At 37.3% G+C, this 25690-nt stretch overlaps 1 protein-coding gene across 1 annotated transcript in view; it reads right to left on the minus strand.

Moving 5' to 3' along the window:
• Positions 1-4623: 4623 nt before the first annotated feature.
• Positions 4624-25690, minus strand: part of CCDC141 (coiled-coil domain containing 141) — a 55914-nt gene continuing 34847 nt past the window's right edge. Inside the window, exons 18-29 of the mRNA XM_030241714.2 lie at positions 25243-25383; positions 24248-24442; positions 22258-22441; positions 20971-21080; positions 18649-18747; positions 17906-17989; positions 14110-14996; positions 12034-12206; positions 6236-6390; positions 6008-6137; positions 5760-5925; positions 4624-4678 (exon numbers count right to left, since the gene is read on the minus strand). Coding sequence (XP_030097574.2) covers positions 4624-4678; positions 5760-5925; positions 6008-6137; positions 6236-6390; positions 12034-12206; positions 14110-14996; positions 17906-17989; positions 18649-18747; positions 20971-21080; positions 22258-22441; positions 24248-24442; positions 25243-25383 — 2379 coding nt within the window. The remainder of the gene's footprint in view (positions 4679-5759; positions 5926-6007; positions 6138-6235; positions 6391-12033; positions 12207-14109; positions 14997-17905; positions 17990-18648; positions 18748-20970; positions 21081-22257; positions 22442-24247; positions 24443-25242; positions 25384-25690) is intronic.

Raw genomic sequence — 25690 nt, forward strand, 5'->3', positions numbered from 1 at the left:
AGCTGAAGACCCTAGTGTTGTGGTTTGAGAGGAAATGAAGTTTTTTGTGATGGTGTGGTCAAGCCAATCGGTGTTCAGATTTTAATATTGGCACCTGGTTTGTCCACTGAGGGCATGGATACGCCTCTGAGAACACAGGGGTTAAAAGCTGTGAACTCCCAGGGGAACTTCCCTTTTTGAATTCCGGTTTGAACGGAGCAGGCCCTCAACCCTCCCTGCCCGGCCGAGCTGGGCAGGGTGGGAGAGGAGCCATGCGGCCGGAGGGAGGTAGGCCAGGCCTGGGCCCAAGGGTGGAGGAGAACATTGCAAGGGCTTCGGGCAGCCATCCTCCATTCCCCCCCATCCCGGAGAGAGGGAGAGCTAGAGCCGGTACCTGTGATAGCGCGGCCAGTGTGAAGGAGAGGGGGGGGGGGGGGGGTGCCCAGCAGGGCAGCCAAGCGTGGGAGTTCATGAAGCAAACCAGCAGAGCCTGGGACTTTTAACCCTTCTGGGGAGGATGGAAACCTTGCAAATGCTGATTCCTCCTGAAGTTGATGAGATTGAGAGATGTTGAGAAGGATCTGAGGTGGGAGGAGATGATGGAGTGGCCTTTGGCTGGACTTTTCTTAAATAGCCATGACAGAACCCTTGGGTTCCTGTGACACAGAGACTGCATTCTAGGGGGAGGCGATGGCTCAGAGCCAAGAGAGTGCGGTGATGTGGAGGAGTGTGAACAGAGACGACGGGTGAGGAGGGTGGTGGTGGTGCCCTCCACTTCGAAGAAGAGAGAAGAAGAAGATGATCTCTATTCAAGAGACCCCTCAGCCCCAGGGGGTGAAATTTGGGAGGGACAGGTGTCCCAGAAGGAGAGGGACTGTGTTCTTTTTGGAACTGGACAAAGTATCCTTAAAGAGAAAAACCCTAGAAGCAGCTCTGGTCCATGTGCAGTGGTGAGAGCAATGGACATGGAAGGAAGAGGTCACGATGGCAAAATGTTCTCTGGGTGGTGCCACACGTGACACGGAAACACGAGAAGTTTCGACTGTTTCCTGGGGAAGTCTGTGGTGCAAGAGGGACTCCTCTCTTCTCGAGGAATTGAGAATTGATTATCCAAAGGGTGGTAGTGGAATTGGAAACTTGGTGGGGGGAGGAGGAAGAAATTTGGAGGGTTTTCATCTTGTGTTCTGTGTGTTTTTCTTTGTAGTTTTAGGTTAATAAAGGTTTTTTTTTTCCTTTCAATCTTAAGTTGGAGCCTGCTCTGCTCTGTCTCTGATCACATCTCACAGTAGATACCAAAGAAAGAGGTATTCTCATGGGGGCACTGGCATTGTGCCAGGCTCAAACAATGACACCTAGTCAGAGTTTAAAGTTTAAAATTCATTCTTTCTTGAACATTTAAATTTCTAAGTGCCACCTAAGCAAGTTTTACTGTGCTTTTTGAGAGGAATTTCCTAATACTTTTTTTTTACTTTTGTTCATTATTTGTCCAACACTGCTAGTGTTGTACTACCAGTGTACCCTGCAGTAGCTGCACACCCAATGTAACATAAATCCTTGCTTTCCTGGTCCTTTAGTCTATCTACACATGCCAATTTGCAAACTGTGTAAAAAAAACCAAGTACCTTTCCCATTCCCTTGTCTCCTTCCATTTTTGCTGTCTCCTTACTTCTCACTTCTGTTCATTCCTATGCAATAACTATTAGATCTCCCCTTTCAATTACTATTTTCATTTTACTCCCAATCAGCTATGCAAACCAAGAGAGCCATGAAATAGAACTTCACACAGAACTTCTCACTGAAAAAATGTTCTCCTACATCCTGAAAGAACTAACAAAACAGAACACAAAATATATTTATATATTATATTCTTGTTTAATTTCCAGTTTTCCAAGTATACTTTAGAAAAAAATTACTTTCCCTTCTCCCACCCACTTTCTTTAAGCTTAAAAATAACTAAAAAATTTAAACCATTAAACCACTAAATCTTGATTTAAAATCAAATCACACTTCCACCATCCTTTTCAACTTGTCTTTCCCTGCTAATACTACAAACAATACTTTGCAACAAAAACTTTAGAACCTTAAATACAGGCTACTGATTGGATTGTATGCACAGGAATGTCCACGTTTGTGTGCTGCAACTGGCTTTTGAAAGGCTGCTGCCTTTTCACGTGCTTATCTGAGCCACTGTAATTGAATATGCAAGATACCTCAACCTCTTTCTATGGAAAGTAAAACCTGCTTGCAAAAAATTGTTTCTGAAGAAGGCACTTTCAGGTGCCTCCAAAGTGGAAAACAAAACTAAGGCACTAAGTGAGTTTTGAAATTACTTTATCTGTTTCAAATAGGAACAACTTACTGGAAACTGCACATTATCAGGGTTCCTATTCACTAAATTCATGTTGATGGGAGTCATATCATCTCCTTTGAAATGCCTAAAGAGATTTACAGATGTCACTTTTGACAAATTTTCCTGGTATATTTTTCTTTATGTATCACCCTCATATATTTACGTACATGGAACAAGGAAGAAAGAAATTTGGTGAGCATCCAAGATCAGCCAGCATTGAATTCTACACCTCCATTTTTACAAAATGAATTTCTAAATAGGAAATCATATATGCCATACTAAAAAGTTCCAGCTGAGAAAATAACATTAATTTTAGGGGGTTTATAATTTGGGGGGAAGAAGGGGATGGACATGTGATATATGCTTTTTCAGTCCTCTGAATGTGAGTACATCTAAGAACAACATATTTTCTATGACATCTCTAAATCTAAATAACACATGAAAATGAGGGGCTTAGTTGGGAAAGGTATTTGCATAGGATCTGTAAGATGTTTGGCACTTGTCTTCATTCTATTTTGGAAAAATCTGTGAGAGAAACAGAGCAAATATGCAGAGCAAGTACCTCAGTCTGCAGCTACTATATTTATGTGCACATATACATAGCCTTGTGACTCTTCTGCAGGCAGGGTGCCACTGACTTTTCCATAACGTCAAGCCAGTGATTTATGTGATCAGGTGAAGACATGTACATGATATTTTTTTTCCAGCTCATTTCCTCTCTCTGCCTGTACTTTAACTTGGAGGTAAATTTAAGTTTCTGCTATCCAAACTGCGTCTCGATGGAGAAAAATGTCTAATGTTTTAATAATATGATTTAAGCAATTCTTAAATATGTTATTTCAGTGCCAATTTTGTACACATGACATCTACTTGGATGGAGCACAAAAATGCTGCACTGCTTAAATCCCTATCTGCTCCCAGTGAGAAGTGTGAGTGCACTGCAGTGGTATGCCAGACCAGAGCAGGTCTAATCAATGTGCAGGTACAGAATGACAGAATGCTGGGCACATGGAATTGCTCAGCACATGTGGAATCTGTGTGTGTCTGTGGGGTTGGCCAAGCCACTGAGAGAGCACACTGAAGCAGAAGTGTGTGAATCGTGAATCATGTCACAAAATTTTCAGAGGTAAGACTTTGAAAATCTGAATCAGATGGATCAAGCTCAAGAACTGTTATTTGCAAGGGCAACTGTTTTGTTTACTGTTGCGGCAGCCAAAGAGCCATCCACAATGGAGCTTTTCCTGAACTACCTCTTCAAGTGGATGACACTACAAAAGTCCTTGTCTTTCTCTACAGGAAGCTTTGCAATAAATTGGAAAACACACCTAAACTCTGAATGCAAGGGATGGAGATAAAGCTAGTGCTTGGTCATGCTAATGCCTGGTGTACAGTCCAAAAGATTCAATTCCAGTTCAGGGCTTTTTTAATACCTTGAATAGACACTGTGGTTCTTCTGGAATTCTGTAAGTGAAGAGTCCTTGGCTAAACTAAAAATGTGCTTTGAAGGTAGCACAAGCATCACTTCATGGTCCTCTCCCTTGAACTGCAATGGCAGGCACCAGCTGGAAATGGACTGCATTGTGTCACTAATCTGGTCCTGAGAGCAGAAGCATTGTGGTGGGAGACTTCTCCATTAGGCTGACTTAAAGACTTGCTCTTCCCTCAAGACAAGCATTAGACAAGGTTTGCTAATATAAGTAACCACTCCTTTTGGTGGCTGACCTCCAAAAAATGTCTCAAAGGAAATTAGAAATATGTTAGAAGTATGACAATTAACACTCTATTTAATAAACTGAAGAATTTTGTAGTTATAAGATGATTTTGTTTTAAATTCTAATTCTCTGTATTAGCTACTGGGAAGACCTATTGATGGAATTAATACCACTGAGGGAATTTGTAGAAGAATACAATAGTGGGTACTGGTGAATCACCAAGGAGATCTGCACTTTTGAAGGAGAATGTTTCTTTTCTCCACCATCACCTTCTGTTAGATTTGCCCAACAATCCAGAGCAAACCCAAAACATATCATAAATCACTGTCTAATAAATGCTCTGCACAGGTGAATTTTAATAATGATTTATTTGTAAAGAAACAAAATACAAATTTGAATCTAGATTTATATTGGATAGCACCCAAAATTCATCTGCTCCTCACCCATGGCCAATACCTCCTAATGGACACAGCAAACAACACAAACATGCTCAGGAATCAGACATCTTCCAGTTCAGTCCATCTTCTGTTCCACTGCATCAGGCAGAAGAATGGGATCATGTCTCAAATTGAAGTTCATCTCTTATGGCCTTTCCAGTTCCAGATGCACTCCTTGAAACCAGAGTTTCTCTTTAAACCTGTTTGAAAAAGGTCAGTGAATATTGCCCATATTTTTAATGGTGGCTCAACAGTTCTTCGTGGTTTTGTGAAAATAAAATATTAAAGATCAAATACACAGTGATTACAGACAGAACATAAAATATTCTAAATCTCATCTTACTGACCAGAAGACACTAGCTATAAACAACAGAAGATAAGAGAAAAAATTAGGATAAATCCAACATTTCCATACAGTCTACATGCTTTAATCCTACTGAATTCTCTATGTGACTTATGTAAAATTATGATGCTCTTGCATGTCATTTTTTACTTAGGAATACCTTCCCTAGCAGTATGGAAAAAAACCCTGAACAAAATATATGGGATCAATGCTTCATCAGGGGTCCATGAAGCAAAGTGTGCAGGCAGCTCACAAGGAAAAGGACAAAGCTTTTGAATCAACACATGCAAAACTTTCCTTTATGTTTACAAGTTGTGCTACATCTAGATAGATAAACCTCAGAAATTTAAAGACAAAAATGCTCTTTCTCTTTTATCAGAGCTTTAATTCATGAGGTGAGATTTCATCCTGTGCTGAAAGTCACAGGGATTAGTGACTTCATGTATCTCATTTATTTAATCTGAAATTGCCCAGTGGGAAGCATTGTTATTTTTAATCAATTAATGAACAACGACAGTTCCTGTCTAATTAGGCTTGCTACTTATGCTTCTACTTGCCTAGAAAACCTCTCTTATATACTCTGTTCATGAAACTTCATGTAGCTCCATCAATTTGCACTTCTGTAATACTTTGTGTTTTAAACTCTTCAGTCTTACACTGATATTTAGATTATGACTAGATTTCAAAAAAATATTTCACTAAACATAAATACCTTGCACTGGCTCAATTTTCTAACGTATGACAAGTTCTTTGATCTAAAAATGACATATCTTTTGATGAAGAATTAAGTGGAAAAGGGAATCACATGTTATGCACATTACATATATTGCCCTGAAGTTCATAGATTAGGAAGGGTGTTTGATGTGTGCTTGGTAAATTAAGGTCCTCACAGTTGTTGCAGTAGTAGGAGTTGCAGCATGGAGTGAGGTGCAGGTTACCTTACTGGAGTACATTTAGCCACTGGCCTTTCTTCTCCCTCAGGTGGTGTGTCCTGGGCTTGTACTAGCTCCCTTGGGGTGACATTCACTTCTTCTGAAAAGTACCCATCTTCACATTCTGGTTTAGCCTGAGTTACACTGCAGGTGTTGGGGGGTTTCTTTTTCTCTGGAACAAAACATGTACATTAGCTGCTCGTGTAGCAAGGCAAGAGGGTGCCAAAAAGCATGCAGCTGGCAGGGCAAGTCACCTATCACTGTCACAAAAGCAGAACAGTGTGCCTCTCCAATTTCATTGCTGGCAACACAGATGTATTTCCCAGTATCAGCAAGGACTACATTTCTTTTTAAAAGGTAATAGGTATCTCCTAATTTCTCAATCTGTAAAACAAGAGAATGCACACAGGGGATAATTAGTACCATAAAGCAATATAAATTACCTTTCTCCCAAGAAAAATTTCAAGGACATTAAAACATACACTGATATCTCCAGATACCACTTGGATGTCATCCTTTGTCCAGCAGACATGTGGCTTGGGCTTTCCATGTATAGTGCAATGCAGGATTAAATCTTCTCCTTCGTGCAGAGTTCTATGTCCAAACTTTTGTATGAAGTTTGGCTGTTCTCCTTGTACTGAAAAAAAAAAATCAAATCAATATTCACTGTGTTTTAAAAGACACAACTAAAGCAATTGAAGAAAATAATCTGTTCTAGTTAAGTTTATCACATTGAAAGCCAGAGAGAGCCTTTACTGACTGATGCCTGGAACTCAGGTTAACTTGTTGGCAAGACAATTGGCATGTATCATTTACCTATCTAATATAACATTTGTTAAAAAAACATGGATATTAAGCACCCAAGAATTTCATGCAACAGCATATGGTATTAGTTCCATGGAAGTGGTAAAGAATCACGTTGTTTGGTATGATATTAGGCAAGTCTGTGTGAATTATTGTCTCAGTGAAGGCAGAAGATTAATTATTCCACAGAAATTTAAAGTGACAAAGTCATGAGAGCAAATTTTATAATTTAGTGCATTGTTGTACATCACACTTTCATCACTTCTCCCCCCCACCATTATTTTAGTTTAAAAAAATGCTATTGAAAAGATTTTAAAAATTGATATTTGCCACTAATGAAGGGCAGAATGATGCCTCTCTGCTACTTTGATCACATCATTATTTGGCCATCATTATATTGAAACCATGTGCTACCACATCATCCAGTACAAATTTGGTTCAGATGAAGGATGGGCAAGTAATTGCTTTTCCATTGCAATACCCAAAGCACGTGAGATTGATTTTGTGCTAGCCTCATGCCAACTGAGGAAGGACAGATGACACCTGAACCACTACAAGGACTGATCAATACAAATTAACCCATCAAAATTGAAGGAATTTTGATCATCAGCATCAGTTTGTACTGAATAAAAGCATTGCTTTCTGTGAGTTGTAACTGAATGAGCTGTAAATCTGGATTTATTGAATCAATGGATTACCACCTGAGGTTCCACTTATATTCCACCTATGAGGTTACAGTAAAAACAGAAGACAAGCTCAGAATTGACTAAGTATTCTTGACACAGGCAATATAAAGCAGAAGATGTTAACACAAGAAGAACACACAAAGACATCCTACAACAAAAATTATCTTTTTCCATCTCTATCACATAATGAATGTGTCGTTCTTCCTCTTTAATATAAATTGCACCACATTTCCAAAATATTTGACCAAAGTTATCGCTGAAATAGAAAGGTACTGAAATGTGTGCTAAATGACAGTTTGGAGCTGCCATGCCACCATTACTCTACTGGTTAAGGATGAAAATCTTTTCTTTATGCTACTAAGAAACAAAATCAGCTTATCTCACACAGGTGCCCATCAACTTCCAAACCCAAATATACTCAGCCAAAGGCTTCTATTGCCAAGTGTGGGCCTGCTGTCATCCTGAGGCAGGCACTTTGACCACTGTATTGATAAATTCACTTCTTAGGTGAGCTCTTAGTTGCAATAAGCTTTCAAGTTTAGCTGCTGTTCTATTTTTCCTAGGTACTGCAGGACTGAGGCACCAAAGCAAAGCAGAAGAATCTAAGTTTTACTGTCCCATATTTGTGCTAACCTGTGTGACCTCTGTCTTAGCCAGCCAGAGCAGCTCAAACAACTCAGCTCTCAGGTGTTGAAGGTCAGCATGTGCAAGCTGCCACCCCCATTGCATTGCATGCACCTGAAGCCCAGAAATTTGAGATCTCCAGCTACACTTGAAGCAAGAGAACCAAGTTCACACCCTTGCCTGCTCTTTGCAGGCAGTTAGCAATAAGTCACAAATAGAACATGATTAGCTTGTGTTCCTGCAGAAAACATTAGGTGGGCTTCAGCCACTCCTGGAGATAATTTTGGCTGGATTCCATTACTTGTGCAGTTCAGATTACCTGTAGTCCACCTAGATGTAGTCATGTTGCATCTCATACCAGAATGATTTTTACCATAAAAAAAAAAAAAAAAGCTTAGTGGAAAGGTGACAGCAATAATGATTGGACCACATCTTGACTTTATATCAGTAAGGCAAAAGAACTTTTCCCATGATTGCATAACAAACACGCAGAAGATAATTTGTTAATTGCAAATTATTTCATGGCTGGACATCCCATAATGTCCACATCTACAAAGGTCTGAAAGATCAGATCCGTTCCTCCATTGTGGGAAAAAAATAACCAGGTAGCCAGTGGTACTGAAATACCACTCTTAGAGCTTCAGACAATAATTTTGTCAACTATTAAATATTCAGTGAGTTATCTGTAGGAACCAGTAGAGTTATGCTGCAAACTGGTGAATAAGCACAGAAAAATCATCAACCTGGAGCAATGCAAAAACTGCAGGAGAAATGTGCACCTTCATCTGTCTGTCACACAGACTTCAGCAACCTGGAGCAATGCAAAAACTGCAGGAGAAATGTGCACCTTCATCTGTCTGTCACACAGCCTTCAGCCCTGCCTGAAGTCTCTCTCACACTCAGGTGTGCAGGTCAAGTCAAATTGGTTTTAACAGCCAGTTTTTAAATTAAATTGCTTCAGAGTTATTCTCAATCTATTTACTCTAGGCATGTAATTTCCAGTCTCTGGTGTCTTGAAATGTGATATTAGCAATTTTATGAATTTCCCCTGTCTTGTCTATGAATATAAGCTAGGCAGATTCCCTCCATGCTGCTTAGAGACTTTGGATTTGCTTAGCATGACTCTAAATCAACAGTGCACTTTATTGTTTTGAGATTTTGTCTCAGTCAAACTCCTAGCACAAACAGAAGGGTTCCTTCATTAGGAATATTAAGCAGGTCTCATGACCCAATTGATCTCAAATATCCATAATCCCAGAGCTCCTTGAATACCATGGGTAACCTCTTTAAAGTCTTGGCAGTAATTTTTCAAGACACAACGATAATACACAGACAAAAATGACTTCTTTACCCAAGAAAAGCCTCCAGAGAAAGGTGCAGAGTTAAGCACAGCTTACCAGTCATTTGAGAGGAACTCACCTTCTCCATGGCAGCTCCAGCCACATCTGATCCAATGTGGGCAAGGAATCATCCTCTGCCTACTGACTCAAACCTGCGACCTCAGACAGGCTGCTTCTCTTGAAAAATTAAAATAATTAATTCCTTTCCCCCTCCAAATTTAGGCACCTTGTGTAAGCACCCCTTCACACAACTCAGGCAATATCTTTCACCATTTTCTTAAAGGGTGTTTTCATATGGGGAAGGAGGAAGGGAGTGTAAGTTAGGTATGTGCTTAATGCCTTTCTTCTAAGGATGGTGGGACTGAGGCTAAAATCTTCTCTGTAAGGGAGCCATTGGGAAGATGTAAACATTTTGGGATCCTGAGGTAACTCTATGCTCAAAACTGTGACTGCAATGAAGGGAAATCAGAGCTGTGAACCAATAAAGAACCATATTCTGGTTCAGAACCTTATTCCCTGCTCTACAGTATGGTTAAAAGAAGGAAGAGGTAAAGCATGCATAGTATAAACAATTTAAAAAACCAGTGAAGGTGGAAAGCATTATCTTAAGATTATTGCTGCAACAGAATGAGTGTTTTTTTCCTTCAAAAAAATACTAGTGCATCAAGAGACTACATCACTGTCGCTCCTTTCTCTTTTTTTCCTTTTTTTTTAGATTATCTAACCAGAACACAGCTGGAATTTTCCTGTAATTTTTTTAAGGACTCATTTGAGTCCTTAAATAAAGGGTATTTAAATCCAGACTGCCAGCACAGCAGTAACCAGTGTTGATTATGTCTTTGTTTACAAAGCAGAACATTAAAACCATGAGATTTTCAGAGTCCTGCTGTGAATCCAGTATCTCTAATCACTCTCTTTGAAATCTTGTTTCTTGCAGCAATTAAAACTGTGGCTGATATCCACCCATTAAAAACTGTGCATTTAAAGCTATTCCTGATTGAAAGTAGAAGCAATTCCACACTCAGAAAATCAACTTTTGTTTACCTAAAATTCACAAAAACAGTCAAATTCTCAGAGGAAATTTTTAACAAACGAACAAACAAAGATATTATATTCTTATACAATGATTTATTAAGATCTAAATGACCTTTATTGTGAAATGGAAAATACACTGCAGGAAAACAGGTGAAGTTTATACCTGAGAAAATTCTTGTGAATCTACACTTTTGGGAGATGACTGAACTCAGAAAGTGGTTCATAAAGGGTAACACCAAGTTAGTTAGAACTTACTGTGTTCCCCCACCTGTTCACCACTTCCTCCTTCTGCTCCCTCTCATTGCTGGGAGGTTTTATCATGAGAACTTCTCCTTTTTCAAAGTTATAGGAATTTTTTAAACGTTGCAGTCACTAGGCCAAAATATCTCACCCTCAGCAATTACAATATCTATTCTTTTCATAGCAGGCTACACGGTAAAAGGTTTACTTCATTCCAGCAAGTTATGCAAGAGAAGGCAAATATTTCCCCTTTAAACATTTCCCACAGCAATGCAATTGTAACAGGGAATCTGGTAATCAAAAAATGCAGAAAAAATAATGCAGCTGTTTGTCAACCCTTTTTACTGCATAAATACAACAAATACTGAGGCTAAAAAATGAAGTTATATTTCAGGATTTATAAATTGAGTCTTCCACTGGCACAATTACATCATTGTTATGTAATAGTTAAACAAATTAGAACTTTAACTTAAAAATACATTTGTGGTTGTCTTTGCCAAGAAGGAAATTCAAACTGTAGGTGAACTAAGTATTGGTTTGGATTTACTGTTTTGAAGATAAAGGATAATTCTGTTTGACTGACTTTTCTTTTTTTTTTTTTAATTTGAATACACTTTTGGATATTTCCCCAATTTGGTTGATCCTGTTTGAAATCAATGTCTTAAAAATTTTAAACGAGTTCAAATGCTCGCTTCATTAATTATTAACTTTCTTATATGAACAATTTAGAGCATTATTAGAAATATTTGTATCTTTAAGTAAGAAGGCAGAGAAAGTATCACAGACATCAATTTAAGCAGCGTGGAATGTTGGAATGTTTCATTTTGTAAACATTTGTTCTATTGTGTGCTAGATGCCACTTACACAAGTCCTGATGGCTCTGGGTCAGTTCTGTAGCACAATCCCAGCTCTACTGAACTACTGCAGCTTTCCTTTGTGGAGACTGCTGGGCTGAGACAGATTTAAATCTGATCTATGTCAGTTCAATCATGAACGGTATGATACCTTTACTAAAAAGCTTCATCCTAAAAATATTTTTGTAAGCATACAAGCAAACAGGTGGGTGGAAAAAATACATTCTATGTTTAAAAAAAATTCCAACACCTTTCACATCCCATCCCAAGAGAAGACATATCCCAAAATATACAGCAATCTGAGCACTCTACCTGGCTATATACTGACATTTAAAACCTACAGCCATCAAAACTGTTTCCAATGCTTTGGAATGCCTACATTTTTAGAAAGCAAACCTCAGCCTCAGATTCTAGAAAAATCTTCATAAAGTTTTTATCTCAACATCACTATGAGAAAGTAGAATAAACACAGAATGCTGGCAATAAAGAAACAAGCCATATATCCATTTTGCCATAAAAAGTGGTTTGGAACATATTGTGAAAACGCAGTGTGAGAAAATAAATTCAACATGTGACAATTAAGTCTGGTGCAGTCAATATTGTACTTATTTTGTGAACAGCCAGTACATTAGTGATACACTGATATAGATGACACACAGCACTCTCCAGTCTATTCTTGCAATAGGTGGCCTGTTACCTTGCACGTGAAGAATGGCACTTGAGGAGGTAGTGCCGTTCAAATTTTTAGCCCGAGCAACATAGAGGCCAGCATCTTTATCACACACCTTCTGGATGAGCAAAGTATGCTTTGTCTCCTTTTGTAAAAGCTTTAAGTGCTCATCTGCAGTCAGTTTCTGGCCCTTCTTGTACCTGAAGCAGAGAGTCATTTTGCAAGTCAGAGTTTTATCACTGCATGCCACACAGAACTTTGCAAATTCAGACAATCTCTGTAACACTGCAGTGACAGCAAGAGACAGAGAACTGCTGTCCTCTCATGTCTCAGTTTTAAACTCGGTCTGCCAATATGCATGAACAATTAAACAATGCAAAATACTGGATAATACATTCTTAACAGTAGAAAATTTGGTTCTGGAAATGGTTTCACCAGACAAGTGACAAGTCTCTCACTGCAGTGTTTGAGAGGTAACATAAGGGCTTGGGCCCTCGGTTCTGCACTGAAACCTCATTTTTGTTAATGAGGTCTTGAGTCAGCCCACATCCAACTCTTGTGTAGGCTCTAAAGAATCAGCAAACAAACTTTCTAAACTTGTACTGACAGCCAAGAACCTTCCTCCATCCCTGCCCACTTAACATTGACCTAGCTCACATCATCAAACAGGATACAGCAAAGCATCAGGAGTTACTTCAGTGAACTGGTGCCATATTCTAGCAGTGAGGATCTGTCACCAGGTATTGGTATGCACTCCTGATTTAAAAATGGAAATCAGAGGAAATTCTAGCTCTCCTTGCGCCATGATGTTTCAGTGTAGGCTGCATTTAACCCAACACAAACATGAAAATGTTTTTCCATATGTATATCCAAAGAAATTTCTATACCAGCACAAAATACATGTTATTGGTGATTTTTAAATTAAAAACATATTTTTTTCTGTTAGCATGAATTTCTAATTTGCAAAATTATTTCGGTTGAATGTTATCTTTTTGAAAGACAATCTGTCAATAGTGTCTAGATTTTTGGCTAAATTAATGCTTTCTTGCGATAAAATGAACATCTTGTTTCACCAATAATACTCCTCAGTCTGTACAACACTGATATTTAAACAAGGTAACTTTATTGATACCAACAGAGTATAGCACCAAGGTTGCAATGTCCAGTATTCTTCTCAGTGCCACCAAAAAAACCTCAGTTTAACAAAAACATACAGTTTAATTCTTTAAATGTGTAATAATAATATTAACATCGATTTTTTCCAGTAAGAGGCATATTTAATTTTAATACATTAAAAGAAAGGCCTCCATTTTGAAAGACTAATGGAATAAGTGGAGAAAAGACAAATGAGGTAAGATTGGAGGAATACATGCCTCAACATATAGAACTGTGAAAGAAATCTTGAAATCCTGCCCCTCTTTAAGTCCCTGTTCCCTTTAGCAGGGAATTTTTAGAGTTTGGATGTTCATATTAAATCATCTGTATTTCTCAGAAATGCAATAATAAAGTAATCTGAATAGACACATAACGATTAAGAGAGAGATAGGCCATGCACACCAATATATGATATAAAGCTGATTCTCTCAGTGTAGCTATTTAGGTGGCTTTTTTTAACATGTAACCTTAGTTTTAATACCTGACTTTCACATATGTGTAAATGTGTTCTCATCTACACCGTGGCTATATAAATATTTCAGTGTGCATGCACATCTATGTGTCTGTCCATTTGTAGTGCCCAGAGCCTGGGAAAATGCAGGTGAATTTATTTAGAATAAATCTTAACCATGCAATGATTTTAAAAAGGCATTGAACAAGTAGATTGCAATATTCCAGAATATGAAAACTGTATGATGGTTTTGCTTGAAAACACTGGCTGTGTTTGCAGTACTTTGATACTCTCATTCCTAAAATTTGGTACAGAGAGATTATTTCAAGTTGGTTAATTGTTGAAAACAATTCCGAAGGGGGAAATCATGCAGAAGTGTGGAGTAGAAAGGATACAAGACCTTTATTCTAGCCTACAGATTAATTGATTTGGTTATGAAAGGTTTGTGGTGGCTCTCTACCAGGTCTATTTACTACTTGTCATTGCAAGCTACCCACCATGTCAGTGTAGGCTCTGGGAATCCCGTTACTTCTACTTCCAAAGTTACCGGAGAACCTTCCATGACGGTTTTGTTAGACAGAAGCTGGGAGAAGTTAGGCGCCTGTCCAGTTAGGCTGGCCATGCTGTTCTTTTCTGAAGAACTTTTAATCTCTTCTCGGGTAACCATCTGCCTCTGACAGCTTCTGGTGGCGTCTGGTTGAAACACGAAACCTGAGAATGCATCAGGCAGAGCATGCAGCCCGTCCTGGGGTTTAGTACAGTTATTCAAGGCATGCAATTTTTCCTGCATTTCTGCCGTGCTTTTATGGAGTTTAAGGTGTTGTAAATGTGTTTTGCATGTTTCACTCATCATGCTAGCTACTGGTTTGGCTTCTATAGGGCAGGAAGCAGTGCTAGTTTCAGATATTCCTTGTGGGCTACAAGTCAAAGGAGATTCTGCTCTGACTTTTGGACCAGAATCTGTTAAAGAGATACAAAACTTTTGAAAGTGATCTGATGGGCTTTCCATTCTAGTATTTGTAGCATCAGCAAAAGCAGAATTTGTTAAGAGGTCAGGTGCTTCCATCAGTTTTACCGTTCTAGTGGTTTTCTGCATTTGCAAGCTATAGGAACTGACATGCAGGCTATGAGAGCTACAGCAGAACTGCTCTTCCAGCTCTGTTTCAGAATGTAAGAGGTTGGATTCTGGTGTCTCAGAAAGCGGTGGCAAAGATATATCATCAGGTGATATACACTCATATTCATCTCCAGAGGGGGCTTCTTCTGCCAGGAATTCGGTCTGTAAACCATCCTCTCTGGCTGAGGATGACAGCTCTGTATCCTGTGAAACAAGATCCTCACCAGCTGGACAGAGAACTGAAATATCAGCCAATATATTCCTCTCCTCCAACTGGGAGGGGAAAGAAGAGAAAGGAAAGAAGAGAAAGAAAAACAAAGAAAGGGTTATCATTCGATACGTCCCCTTGTCATGCAAAATCTAGCAACAATATTCTAAGTAAGCTTGATGTATTCTGAGAGGCAGAAAGAAATGGGGCAAAAAGCAATTGATCAGAAAATGTTGCAGCAGCTTATTTTTAATTTCAAACTGCTCAAAAACTATTTTTTAAATAGTTTTTTGAACTATTTTTCATTTTTTACTCAATTTTTAAAAATTATTTTTTAATTTCAAACTGCTCAAATAGATTCTCGAAAATATTATTATAACTGTGTATAAGCATTTATTATGACAGCACCAATAAAACAGAAAGTGCCTTTCCATAAGCAAAGGGCAACCAGTGGATGTTCTGTAGCTTCTGTTTATATGAGCATTTGCAAAGGAAAGGTGGAGGGGGAGGAGGAGTAGGTGGCCTAATCCCCCTAATTTAAAGGGAACACAGTTACATAGCAATAAAAATATATTAACAGCCAAGTTGCTGGACTTGTTCCTTTGAGAAAAGGGATTGTCATTGTCAGTCATGTTCAAGAGTTAAATAATAAAGCCAGCACCTCTATAAGATTTTCAAAGCATTTTACATTTCCTTCTTCTTTTTTTTTTTTTTTACTTTGCCACCTGTTAAAAGATCCCCTCAAATATTAAAAGAACAGCAATGTAAAAATTATTTTTATGTTAACTTGGATCCAGAAAAAAAAATTCTTCTCATCATGTTTCAAAGAGAACTGGGTGAGGCATAAGTGCATTAATTTTAATCACAAAGCATCAAAGTCATCTGCTTTGTTAATTACTTCTCTGCTTCTTGATTTTTGTGTGAATGTAATCACATATTCAGATTGATTTCATTTGTGCAAAGGCTCCCAGCAAAGTTGTGGATAATGTTTCCTTAAGCCAGTCTCTCATTGCTGAGTTCTGTAGACAAGTATGTAATCTACTAAGCACAGTTTCTATAAACTGCCCACTCAAATAAATTGGGTGATACACTGAATTTCACTGCTTTCCAAAACAAGTCTCTTTGGCAGTATCCAGTACAAGAGTGTGGTGGTATATTTGTTTTGGTTTTCTTTTTCCTTTACTGCTCTAACAATTTAACAATTTGTTGCTTTTCTTTTTCCTTTACTGCTCTAACAATTCAGTGAAAAAACTTTTAAACCACCCAGAAATAATAGAACCTCATATGTGCCCTGGTTCTTTGGACATGTTAGTTTTAATATAGATGTTTTTCCAAGTTTGTTATTTCAGAGCAATGGGATTCATGCCAGACCTACGAAAAAATGACTGGAAGCAGGCTGGGATTTTACTGTGTCTATTTTACTAAACAATTCAATGCAAGATGAAGTTCATGTTTTACTGTAAAAATGTTTTCCCACAAGCATCCCCTGATGAACTCTGACCCCTACAGAGATGGAAGAAGACACTGGGGAAATGCTGTGGAAAAGAATGTCAGGTGAGCTGTGAGTGAGCAAGCTGCCAGACAGGCTTTGGCAGCATGGGACCAAAAAAGCAGGAGGACCAATGTGCCATGAGAAGGCCCAGCACACTTTTAAGAGGGTCACATTTGAAGCAAATTAATACTGGGCAAGCAGCTTGCAGAAGTACAGACAAAATTAGAGATTGCTGGCCCACTATTCGGGGCTCTAGTGAGGTGAACCTGCTACTTCTTGAAGTGAAGGATGGAGTGATGAAAAGGGCAGAGGCAGCACAGCTGCCACAATCCTCATATGATATTTGCTGTTTTGCATACCCTTGACTCCTCTCCTTGGCAGCTGAGACTCAGCCTGATGAGGACTGACAAAGCTGTGGCTTAGCAAAACAGGGCTTTGGACACCTGCAGAAGAGATTCTCCCGAGGAAAGCTCTTTGGAGCAAAAACTCCACAAAACTTGGAGTGAAATCTGGGCTCTGAGTCAATGCTGAAGCTCCCACTGACTTGGAATGGAGGTAAGAAAATTAATTAGGTTTAATTTTAGCTCATCAGCAGATTACAGGACATTTTGTATTGAACTGAAGGGAATGATATTAGCTGAATTTCTACAAAACATCCCTGTTTAATACCTTGCAGTATTTGTCTATGTTAGCAGTTTGCAAAATGCAATTTTTAGATCTCTAAATCTGTTACCAATGGTTCCTACCTTTCTCAGGACTTATACCCACTCCAAATTATCAGACTACTTTACAAAGGAAATTATTTACATTTATGTCCACGATCCCAGGCCTTCAAAATATTCTTTAAGCTAAAGTAATTAATTTCATAAAACATAGATCTGGCTTTGCTTTTGCCTGTATTTCTAAGATTTCATTTATTCACTGATTATTTGGAAACTTTAATATTATTTTATTGTACATCCATGAATAAGAGATGTTTTTCTGTTTGGATTTTCATCATTCTAAATGCATACTCAGTCTTGTCTTATGTTTTGTGAATTGTCTTCAACATGGATGCAATCCCTACTTTGGATTATTTATGAGCTCTGATGCAGAGAATCTTGGCAACTGAAATCCAGTCTGAAGTGTTTTGAGATGAGGATAAAGATGATTATTTGATGGTGAGTTATGTTATTTCTTCTATGGTGTCATACCAATATTTCAGCAAATTACATTTGACATGATGTCCTACTGAACTGCTGCCAGCTGCAGTTGTGTTCCATCATTGTTTCTGTTTCCTGTTATTCCCATTGTTTTTAAACTGAATCCATGAGCTCATTTTGTCAGGTTCTTGGTAATACTGTGAATGAGAATATAACCAAAACTTACCAATCCTCACTTTTGATACACAACAAATTAAGGAGTAGAACTCCCTGGAGAGTACACAGTGATGCCCATCAATCTGATTAAATGTAAATTAATATGAACAACACATACTTGTTTAGTGCCTGTAGGAGACAGAGCATTGCTTCTCTTCTCACCAATGCTTTCTGAATTTGCAAACAATTCACCTGGTGCCATCTGAATGAAAATATTTTTAAATGTTTTAAAATTTTTCTCTATTAAGACATTAATAATTCAGCAAATAATCATCATTTCCACCACTATTCAGTTCAAATTCTGAGCTATGTTTTTCTCATAGACTATTACTTATAAATCAAATATTTTCCTAATTTGTATCTAGGCATCATAAGAAGTCTAGGGCACTGGGAATACTATCAGCAGTCCCCACTATTACTTCTTATATTCCCTTAAGTTTTATTAAGAGAATATAAGAAGTAATAGTGGGGAGAGAGAGAGTTCAAGAAGAATTTCTCTTTTTCAAGAAGGGGGAATGGTCACAAGGAGGACCTCTACATTAAGAATGCTGTGGCAATAGGAACAAAGGAAAATTGATAAAAGATTACAAAAGAAATAGTTTTTAGAAAACAAAAGGATTTATATAGGCATGTGAAAAATGTTAAAAAAATAAAAATTCATAGGGGAGAATATGTGGACTGGATAGAAGGGAAAGGGGTAACTGCAAATAACTGAAAAACTAATAATTGACCAAGACTTCACTGATAGCACCCATCCAAGTGGAGGCTTTAAGACTAAATAACAAGAAACTTTCTAGCAATGCACAAAGCCTTTTAAGACAGAGTTCTAGTTGTTAAAAAAAACCAATTAACTGAACTAACCTGCTGCTTTTGCTCCACTTCTTTAACAGTCTCACATGCTTCTTGACCATTTCTTTCTTCTTTTTTGACAGTAATCAACTCTTCAGAAAAGTCAACTTTCTGCCATGGGAAGAGAAAATTAAGTAAGTTTATATACAATAAAAGGTAGGAATTATTAGCTCTACATTATAGATTTATGCTCTGTACAACAGAGAAAACACCAAAATGAAAATCTGTCATCAGCACAGGTGTAAATTGCTTGTGGCAAAAAAAACGCAGCAAAACCCAATTAATTCATTTTTGGACAAGCAATGACAGCATTTTTTGAAGCTGACAGGATCTTTTCTGAGGCAGAGAAACTGTAGAAGACTATAATTCCTCAGTATATAAGACTGAAGAATTCCAGCAGCTAATCAAGAATCTGAGGAATATGAACCAACTTATACACAGGCGCAGTAAGGGGAATAAAGGATTAAGTGACACAGTTATATTAAAAAAAAAGAGAACAAACAACAATTTCAGAAAAGATACCAGGATTGCAGGAAAACAGTTCTAGTGGGGAAAGAAACATTTGGGAGTGTCTATAATCAAAATTTTTTTCAAGGTGAAAAGGGAAGAATGTGGTCTAAGCATAAAACATAGAAACAGAAATCTGGACAACCATAATGTGTTTTATGACGATTTGATAAATCCTTCACAACTGTCCTGGAGTCTTCCACAGATTTCGAAGAACATAATAGTGACACAAGATAACAAAAGCCAAAAGCTTTATAATTACCATTTTGTGTCTTCCATATCTTTAGCTGCCCAGCCAAAAGTTATAGTCTTAAACAAGTTTCTTATAAGAAAGTGCTGCATTATTAGTTTGATATTCTAGCAATAAACAAGTGAAAAATTCCATGAGATTTTTTCAGGTTTTTTTTTTCTTTTAGGAAGAAAAAGTAGTTTTAATTTTGTACTTGAAAAAAATCAGGTTTTTTATCAGTATTCAGCAGCCATGTAAAATTAGGAAAGATTATGCAATACATTTCCCCTTGATTTGTCATGAAGTGAAACTCAATTTGTAGTCATGGCATTCCATACAGATGGCACAGTCAGTCTGCTGAATTATTTGTTCTTCCTAAGATACAGACCTTGACTGTTGATATATTCTGGAAAAGTTCAATAAGAATATTAGTTTTTAAATCTTAGAGTACCACATAAGGTAAAAAAAAAAACCAAAAAAACCCATTTAAAATAGTTGTGGAAATATATTGTTAAAAAATTCAAAGATTTTGTGGAAATTACTCAAAATAATGCAGTAAAATTAGTTTGAAGTTCCATTTGTCTTGGAAAGATCATACAACATTGCTGTAGAAAAGATGAAGGGTTCAAGCCCTCTTCTGACAGAACCTGGGACTACTGTCCTGCACACAATTGTGTTTATGGAATCCACAAATGGGGAGGAGAATGGCATTTATGTTTAGGTTTCTTTATGGTCACAGTGCAAATCAAAGCCTTCTTCCCACTCTCCTAATGACCTTTGGAAGTCATTGATATTTTTGGCATCTCTTACTCCTTTAAAGTGTATTAATGCATACTTTGAGTGTTTGTCAATTTTGTAGTATATTTCCATCAAAGAAAAGTGAAGCAACATTCCATACCAACAAAAGCAGGATTTTTAAGCGTCTTAATTTTTCCACTTTCACAAAATAATGAACTCAGCTGCTGCTGCTGCATGCAGGAGAATTTTCAGATATTACTCTGAGAATGGAGGGGTGTGGAGGAGACAGCCTTAATTAACTACCCCATCACCAGTCTTCCATAATTCCTCCTCAGTTACTGTTACATTTAAATGCACCCAGAGCAGTTTATCAGAACATGAAACTAAAAATGCTGCTCTCATAAATATTTATGTAAAAGCAAAGCTTTTCTAACTCAAATGGCTTTGGCTTTAGCACAATTTGTTTTTCAGGATGTCTTTTCCAAGAGGGAGCCAGGTGAGGTTGGCTGGCATTTTGTAGCTCTGCAGTTACCTAGATTAGAGTATTAAAGGAAGAAGTATGAAAAAAAGTATTTGTCTTTATACTCAAATAAAATGTGACATTTTCTCTTAAAGGTTTCTTGAAAGGAGTAACTGTTCTGAAAGAAGCAAAGAAAAAGAAGCTCAGAAGAAATATTTAGTGTCCAAACTAGTAGCACTTCATTGATTCATTACAATCAATACCTAAATTAACAGAAGAGTGAACATCTTAGAGGTAATTCATGCTACCACAGATGATCCTCACTAGAAGCACTGATTCAGACAACAAGCATGATAAATGGGTGCAGATGCAGTGCATTCTCCAGGTTAGAAAAACATACCTTTAGCTCCTTAAGTTCTCTCAGAGATCTGCACAACCCATCAACAGAACTCATGATTTCTTCATACTTTAGCACAGTTTTTTCTACGTACTTCTTTCCTTCTTCAATCCCTACAAAGGCAAAACACCATGGAAGTGGAACAGAATGCCTCAAACAGACCTGCAAAAATCCGTGTAATTTGTTTCCTCAAGGGACTTCAATAAACACATTTTTCAATAAACACATTTTTCAATAAACACATTTTTCTGTGCTTTGTTTTGCTGGAGGAATTCTGTCATCCATAGTTATGTGCTTTCCCAGCTCCTACTAGCTTACTTGAGATGAGCCCTCATAGTTTCTGCAGGTCTTCTCTGCTTAGGAATACTGCTTTAAAAGATGCTGAGCTCATAAAGTGTCCCCTGAACTCATTGCTACATTATACAGCTAGGAAGCCCTTAGATCCCTGTTATAAGAAATACAAAACAAAGGCAGGATGGAGAAGGTTTTTCCCATGTAATGATTTATAGGACACCAAGCAACTTCTTTCTCCAAAAAAAAAAAAAGGAGAGAAAAGAAAAGAGAAATGATCTCTGCTCTCTAAATATTCTTTCCACTAAATTAAGAGGAATTTACAAGCCCAGTTTGACTGCTGAAATTTTTTTAGCTTCACTACTTGAATTGATAGGCTACACAAAATGCCCACACGTTTGGATTGTCACGTTATCTTTGGAAAAAATAACTTTAAAAATCATGTAAAAATTACAAGTAGGGAAAAAAAGCAAAATACGAATTTTTTGACTTTCAGGTTTTTTTTGGTCAACAATGTTCCAAGTCAACACAATTGCAAATACAGTATCTAAATGGCAGTCTACAGTATTTGCTAATAAAAATTTGGCAATCAAATCCTACCAGTCATTTACAGTTATAATGTAAAAAATTAATTCAGCACTGAGGTTTATCATGATAATATCCTCTGGCTTCAAGGGCTTGCCTGTTATGAGAGAGCTTAAGCCACAAAATCTTAACTCAAAGCTCATGAATATTGCAATGACATTTTGATTCCAAGGTGAACTCAGGCTGTATGCAGAAAACCAAGTAAATACCAGACTGAAAGAGTACTTTCATATAATATTTACTTTTTGTCAATATTTGTTCTGAAATCTTTCACCTCTTCCATCCAATACTTCAAAACATTTTTTTTTTAATTCATTGATTTTCATCTTAAATGAACAAATCTAGGAGTCTGCTTGCTTCCACCCCAAGTTCCTGCATTTTGTCCCCACAGTACATTACCAGATCAATCCTCACCATATAACTGTCTAGCAAGGTCCATAATCTGCTGAATTTTTTCTTCTTGTTCAGGCACTGCAGGTTCAATAAACTTATTGAATTGCTTATAGAGAGTCTCTATTGCTTCTCTTGTTTTGCATTCTGCAGAGTAGTTGCCAACTCTAATCACTGTTGCACTCACATCTTCAAACCAAAATTGACACTGAAGGATAAAAAACTGCATTATAATGAATTACTGTCTGCAGTTCAAGCTGTTGAAGAATAGACTGGATTATTCTTAGACTTTCCATAATCAGTGGCATACAATATATCTTAAATATTCTGACTTGAATTTAACCTGAAAAACATTTTTTCTTTACTAATGGTACTTCCAGCATTAATTAATAGCAGTTAAAATTTCATTTTTCATTAAGTACTAGGTGCATGCTCATCTTACAAGCATGATGAGGTTATTATTTAATGGTTCTACAAAAACATGTTTTATTTCTGATTTCTTTCTGCCTTGGATATCAATTGGCTGATTTCAGAAACTTCATGTTATGGCCTCAGTTTTAGCTGTGTAAGAGCAGAAAGATTCTTTAACATTCAAGCAGACAGGGTTTTTAGTCTCAGCAACCCTAAACTCACCAGGAATCTTTCTACTGACAAGAATGGGCTTTAGAACATGGTCATAATAAATGTCTTTGGTTAATAATACTCAGAACATAACACAGAACCATCAGAATTGCATCATTACAGGAAGTGGCAAAAAATCACCATTTCTAGCCACTGTTGAAATCAGCACTATTTGCTGAAAGAAAATTTTGAGTAAAAGGTGATACTTTACACTCAGTTTAAAAAAAAAAAGGCAGTCTTAAATTTTAGCTTTAGGAAATCATTTATTTCTGTTAAGTAAGTGGGGAATTTGAAAATGTAAATATTCAATGAATATTAAGAAATTGTTTTGCTAATGGTATATGTAAGAACACACTGATGAGGTCACTGGACACTGAAGACATCTATTAAACAAAACTTTATTATTGCAATTCATCATTAAGGGAATTTGTCATGCACTTAGATCCCTTTGGAGATAAGAACAATGTTATTTCTAAAAGTAAACAACGATGATCAGAATGAGCTTGTCCCATGGCAAGAGCACCAATACAATACAGCAAGAGGGAAAATACTGTTATAATACTGTCTGTAGAGGGTGATCTTGTCCCCCAGTGAGTTGCAGCTGGGTCAGTTGCTGAAGATTGGAGGTGGGCCTGATCTTAACAGGCCACACCTGTAATCAATAAGAACTGGTGCTAGATAAGAGGAGTGAGGAGAGTCAGATTACTGTGAGGAGCTGGAGGAGTCAGTGTGTAGAGGAGCTGCCAATATCAAGAAGGTATGAAGCTCTGATAATATGAAATCCTCATACTATGACGATGATAGAACTCGAGTTATCTAAGACAACACTGTCACAAACTTTTTCCTTTTAAGAAAGACAATGTATGAGACAGTCCTCTGACACATTAAAATAAAGTTAGGGAAGTGACCAATAAGAAAGACTGCAGTTCATTAAAAAAGAAAAAAGTAGATATATTTAAAAATTTAGCTTGCTAAAAAAATATATTCTTTTATTAAGGAACTGAGTGGTTTAGATTTCAGTTCCATCATTACATAAACCACAGTGGTACGGTGATAACCTGCCTCTCATAATTTGGCAGCTACCAGAGAGGACTATGTGGCACTTTCTGTGCTGCCTGAGAGCTTACTTAGGGAAAAGAGCTCCTAAGTGTGATCATAGGCTTGCTGAATGACTGTGAAAGTCATATGGACATACGGAGGTGGAGTTGCATGAATGTGGTCACACTGCACATTTATTTCCCCCTTTCACTGCTAATTTAGAAAGAAAACAAAAATTAACAATTGATTACTTTTGGAAAGTACAGATTAACCTTGAGAGAGTGAAAGCACTTTTATCTGTCCCTGTCCTGGATCATCATGACAGCCACAGTGGGGATGCCAGGTTTACTAGTACCTCTTTCATCATCTGCTGCAGATGCTCCATGAGATCCAGATGTTGCTTGTAATCTTCCACAACTGTGTTAAAGTCATCCAGTTGTTTTTGTAAGTCACTGATTGAGCCCAAGAGGACTTGAGCTTTAGCCTTAGGTTCATTTGCAAAAGGGTCAATGACTTTCTTCTCTAAATTATCTATCTTCTTTTTAAGAATCTGTTTAAAAGACAGATAGCATTGTTCAATACTGCAACAAAATTTTTCTATTTTTAGAAATTTATTATAAAAAAGCAGGGGAAAACCATGCAAACATACTTCTTGTCCTATGTTTTAAAAACTACAAGCTGCTCTTTCAAAAATCAAAAGAACCTGGAGGGCCTCTGCAAAGCTGATTACAATTGATATCAATTATATTTATTAAAGCTATAATTGAGCTAGTTTTTTTCAGCTTAAAAATAGACAAATATCTGTAATAAAAAACATGGTCATGCATGACTGGCAACTAAAAATGCCACTGAAGGAAGAGTTTCTGGTAAATGCAAAAAATGGGTGAGGCCAACAGCTTTCTAAGGTGCAAAAGAACATAAGCAGCTCCAGGCAATGAATATAACCAAAGGCTCTGAAGAAAAGAGTTCATCTTTTACACGATGAAATCTGAAAGACAAGAGAATAACTTGATGCAATACATGATTATTTTGGGTTCCTTTAAGGAGAAGAAAGACTAGGTCACACAACAGAGGCAAGAAGAATAAAAGATTAAACAGAAAAATAATGGAGGATTAAAGGAGTAAAGTGAAGAATTGAGTTAACATCACTTCACTGGAGTAAATGGCAGAATAACAGGAACAGAATAGTGAAAAATGTCTCAGTTAATGACAGACAGGGAGGATACAATGAGAAAAGTAAGAGGGAAGTGCACAATAAGTTTTGTGATGTGTCAGTCTCCTGTGATGCGTTTGGCATATGCCAAGTAATTCAGTTGATGAAGCCTTTACTAAGCCTGGATTTTCTGTTACCTGTAGCTTCTCTGCATAAGTATCAACTTGCTGAATCTGTACTTTGAGTACTTTCAAATTTCGAGCTCTTTCAGCTTTCTTCGTATAGTTAAACTTCAAATTGTTGAATTTCTTTTTGAGATCCTTGAATGATTCTCTGAGCTGCAACAGTGTAAACATATTTGTTAGTAAAAAAAAAAGGTCATCAGGATGCATCAATTTAGGTTTTTTCCAAGAGCTGTTTAATGGACAATTTAAACACTGAAAATTTAATGCAGAAGTTAGTAACACTATGCCATCTCAAAGCATCCTTAAGTTGTCAGAATTTCTTTGCAGTAATGGAAACTCATAATCTTGCTAAATGGATGTTTTTGCATTCTGAATGAAAAGTGTTTCCAGAATAACTGGGGCAGAAAAAGTATTGGAACAAGGGATGAGATTATTGCTCAGACAATCTATGAAAAAATCC

This window comes from Serinus canaria, chromosome 7, assembly GCF_022539315.1.
Source record: "Serinus canaria isolate serCan28SL12 chromosome 7, serCan2020, whole genome shotgun sequence".
Lineage (NCBI taxonomy): Eukaryota > Metazoa > Chordata > Aves > Passeriformes > Fringillidae > Serinus > Serinus canaria.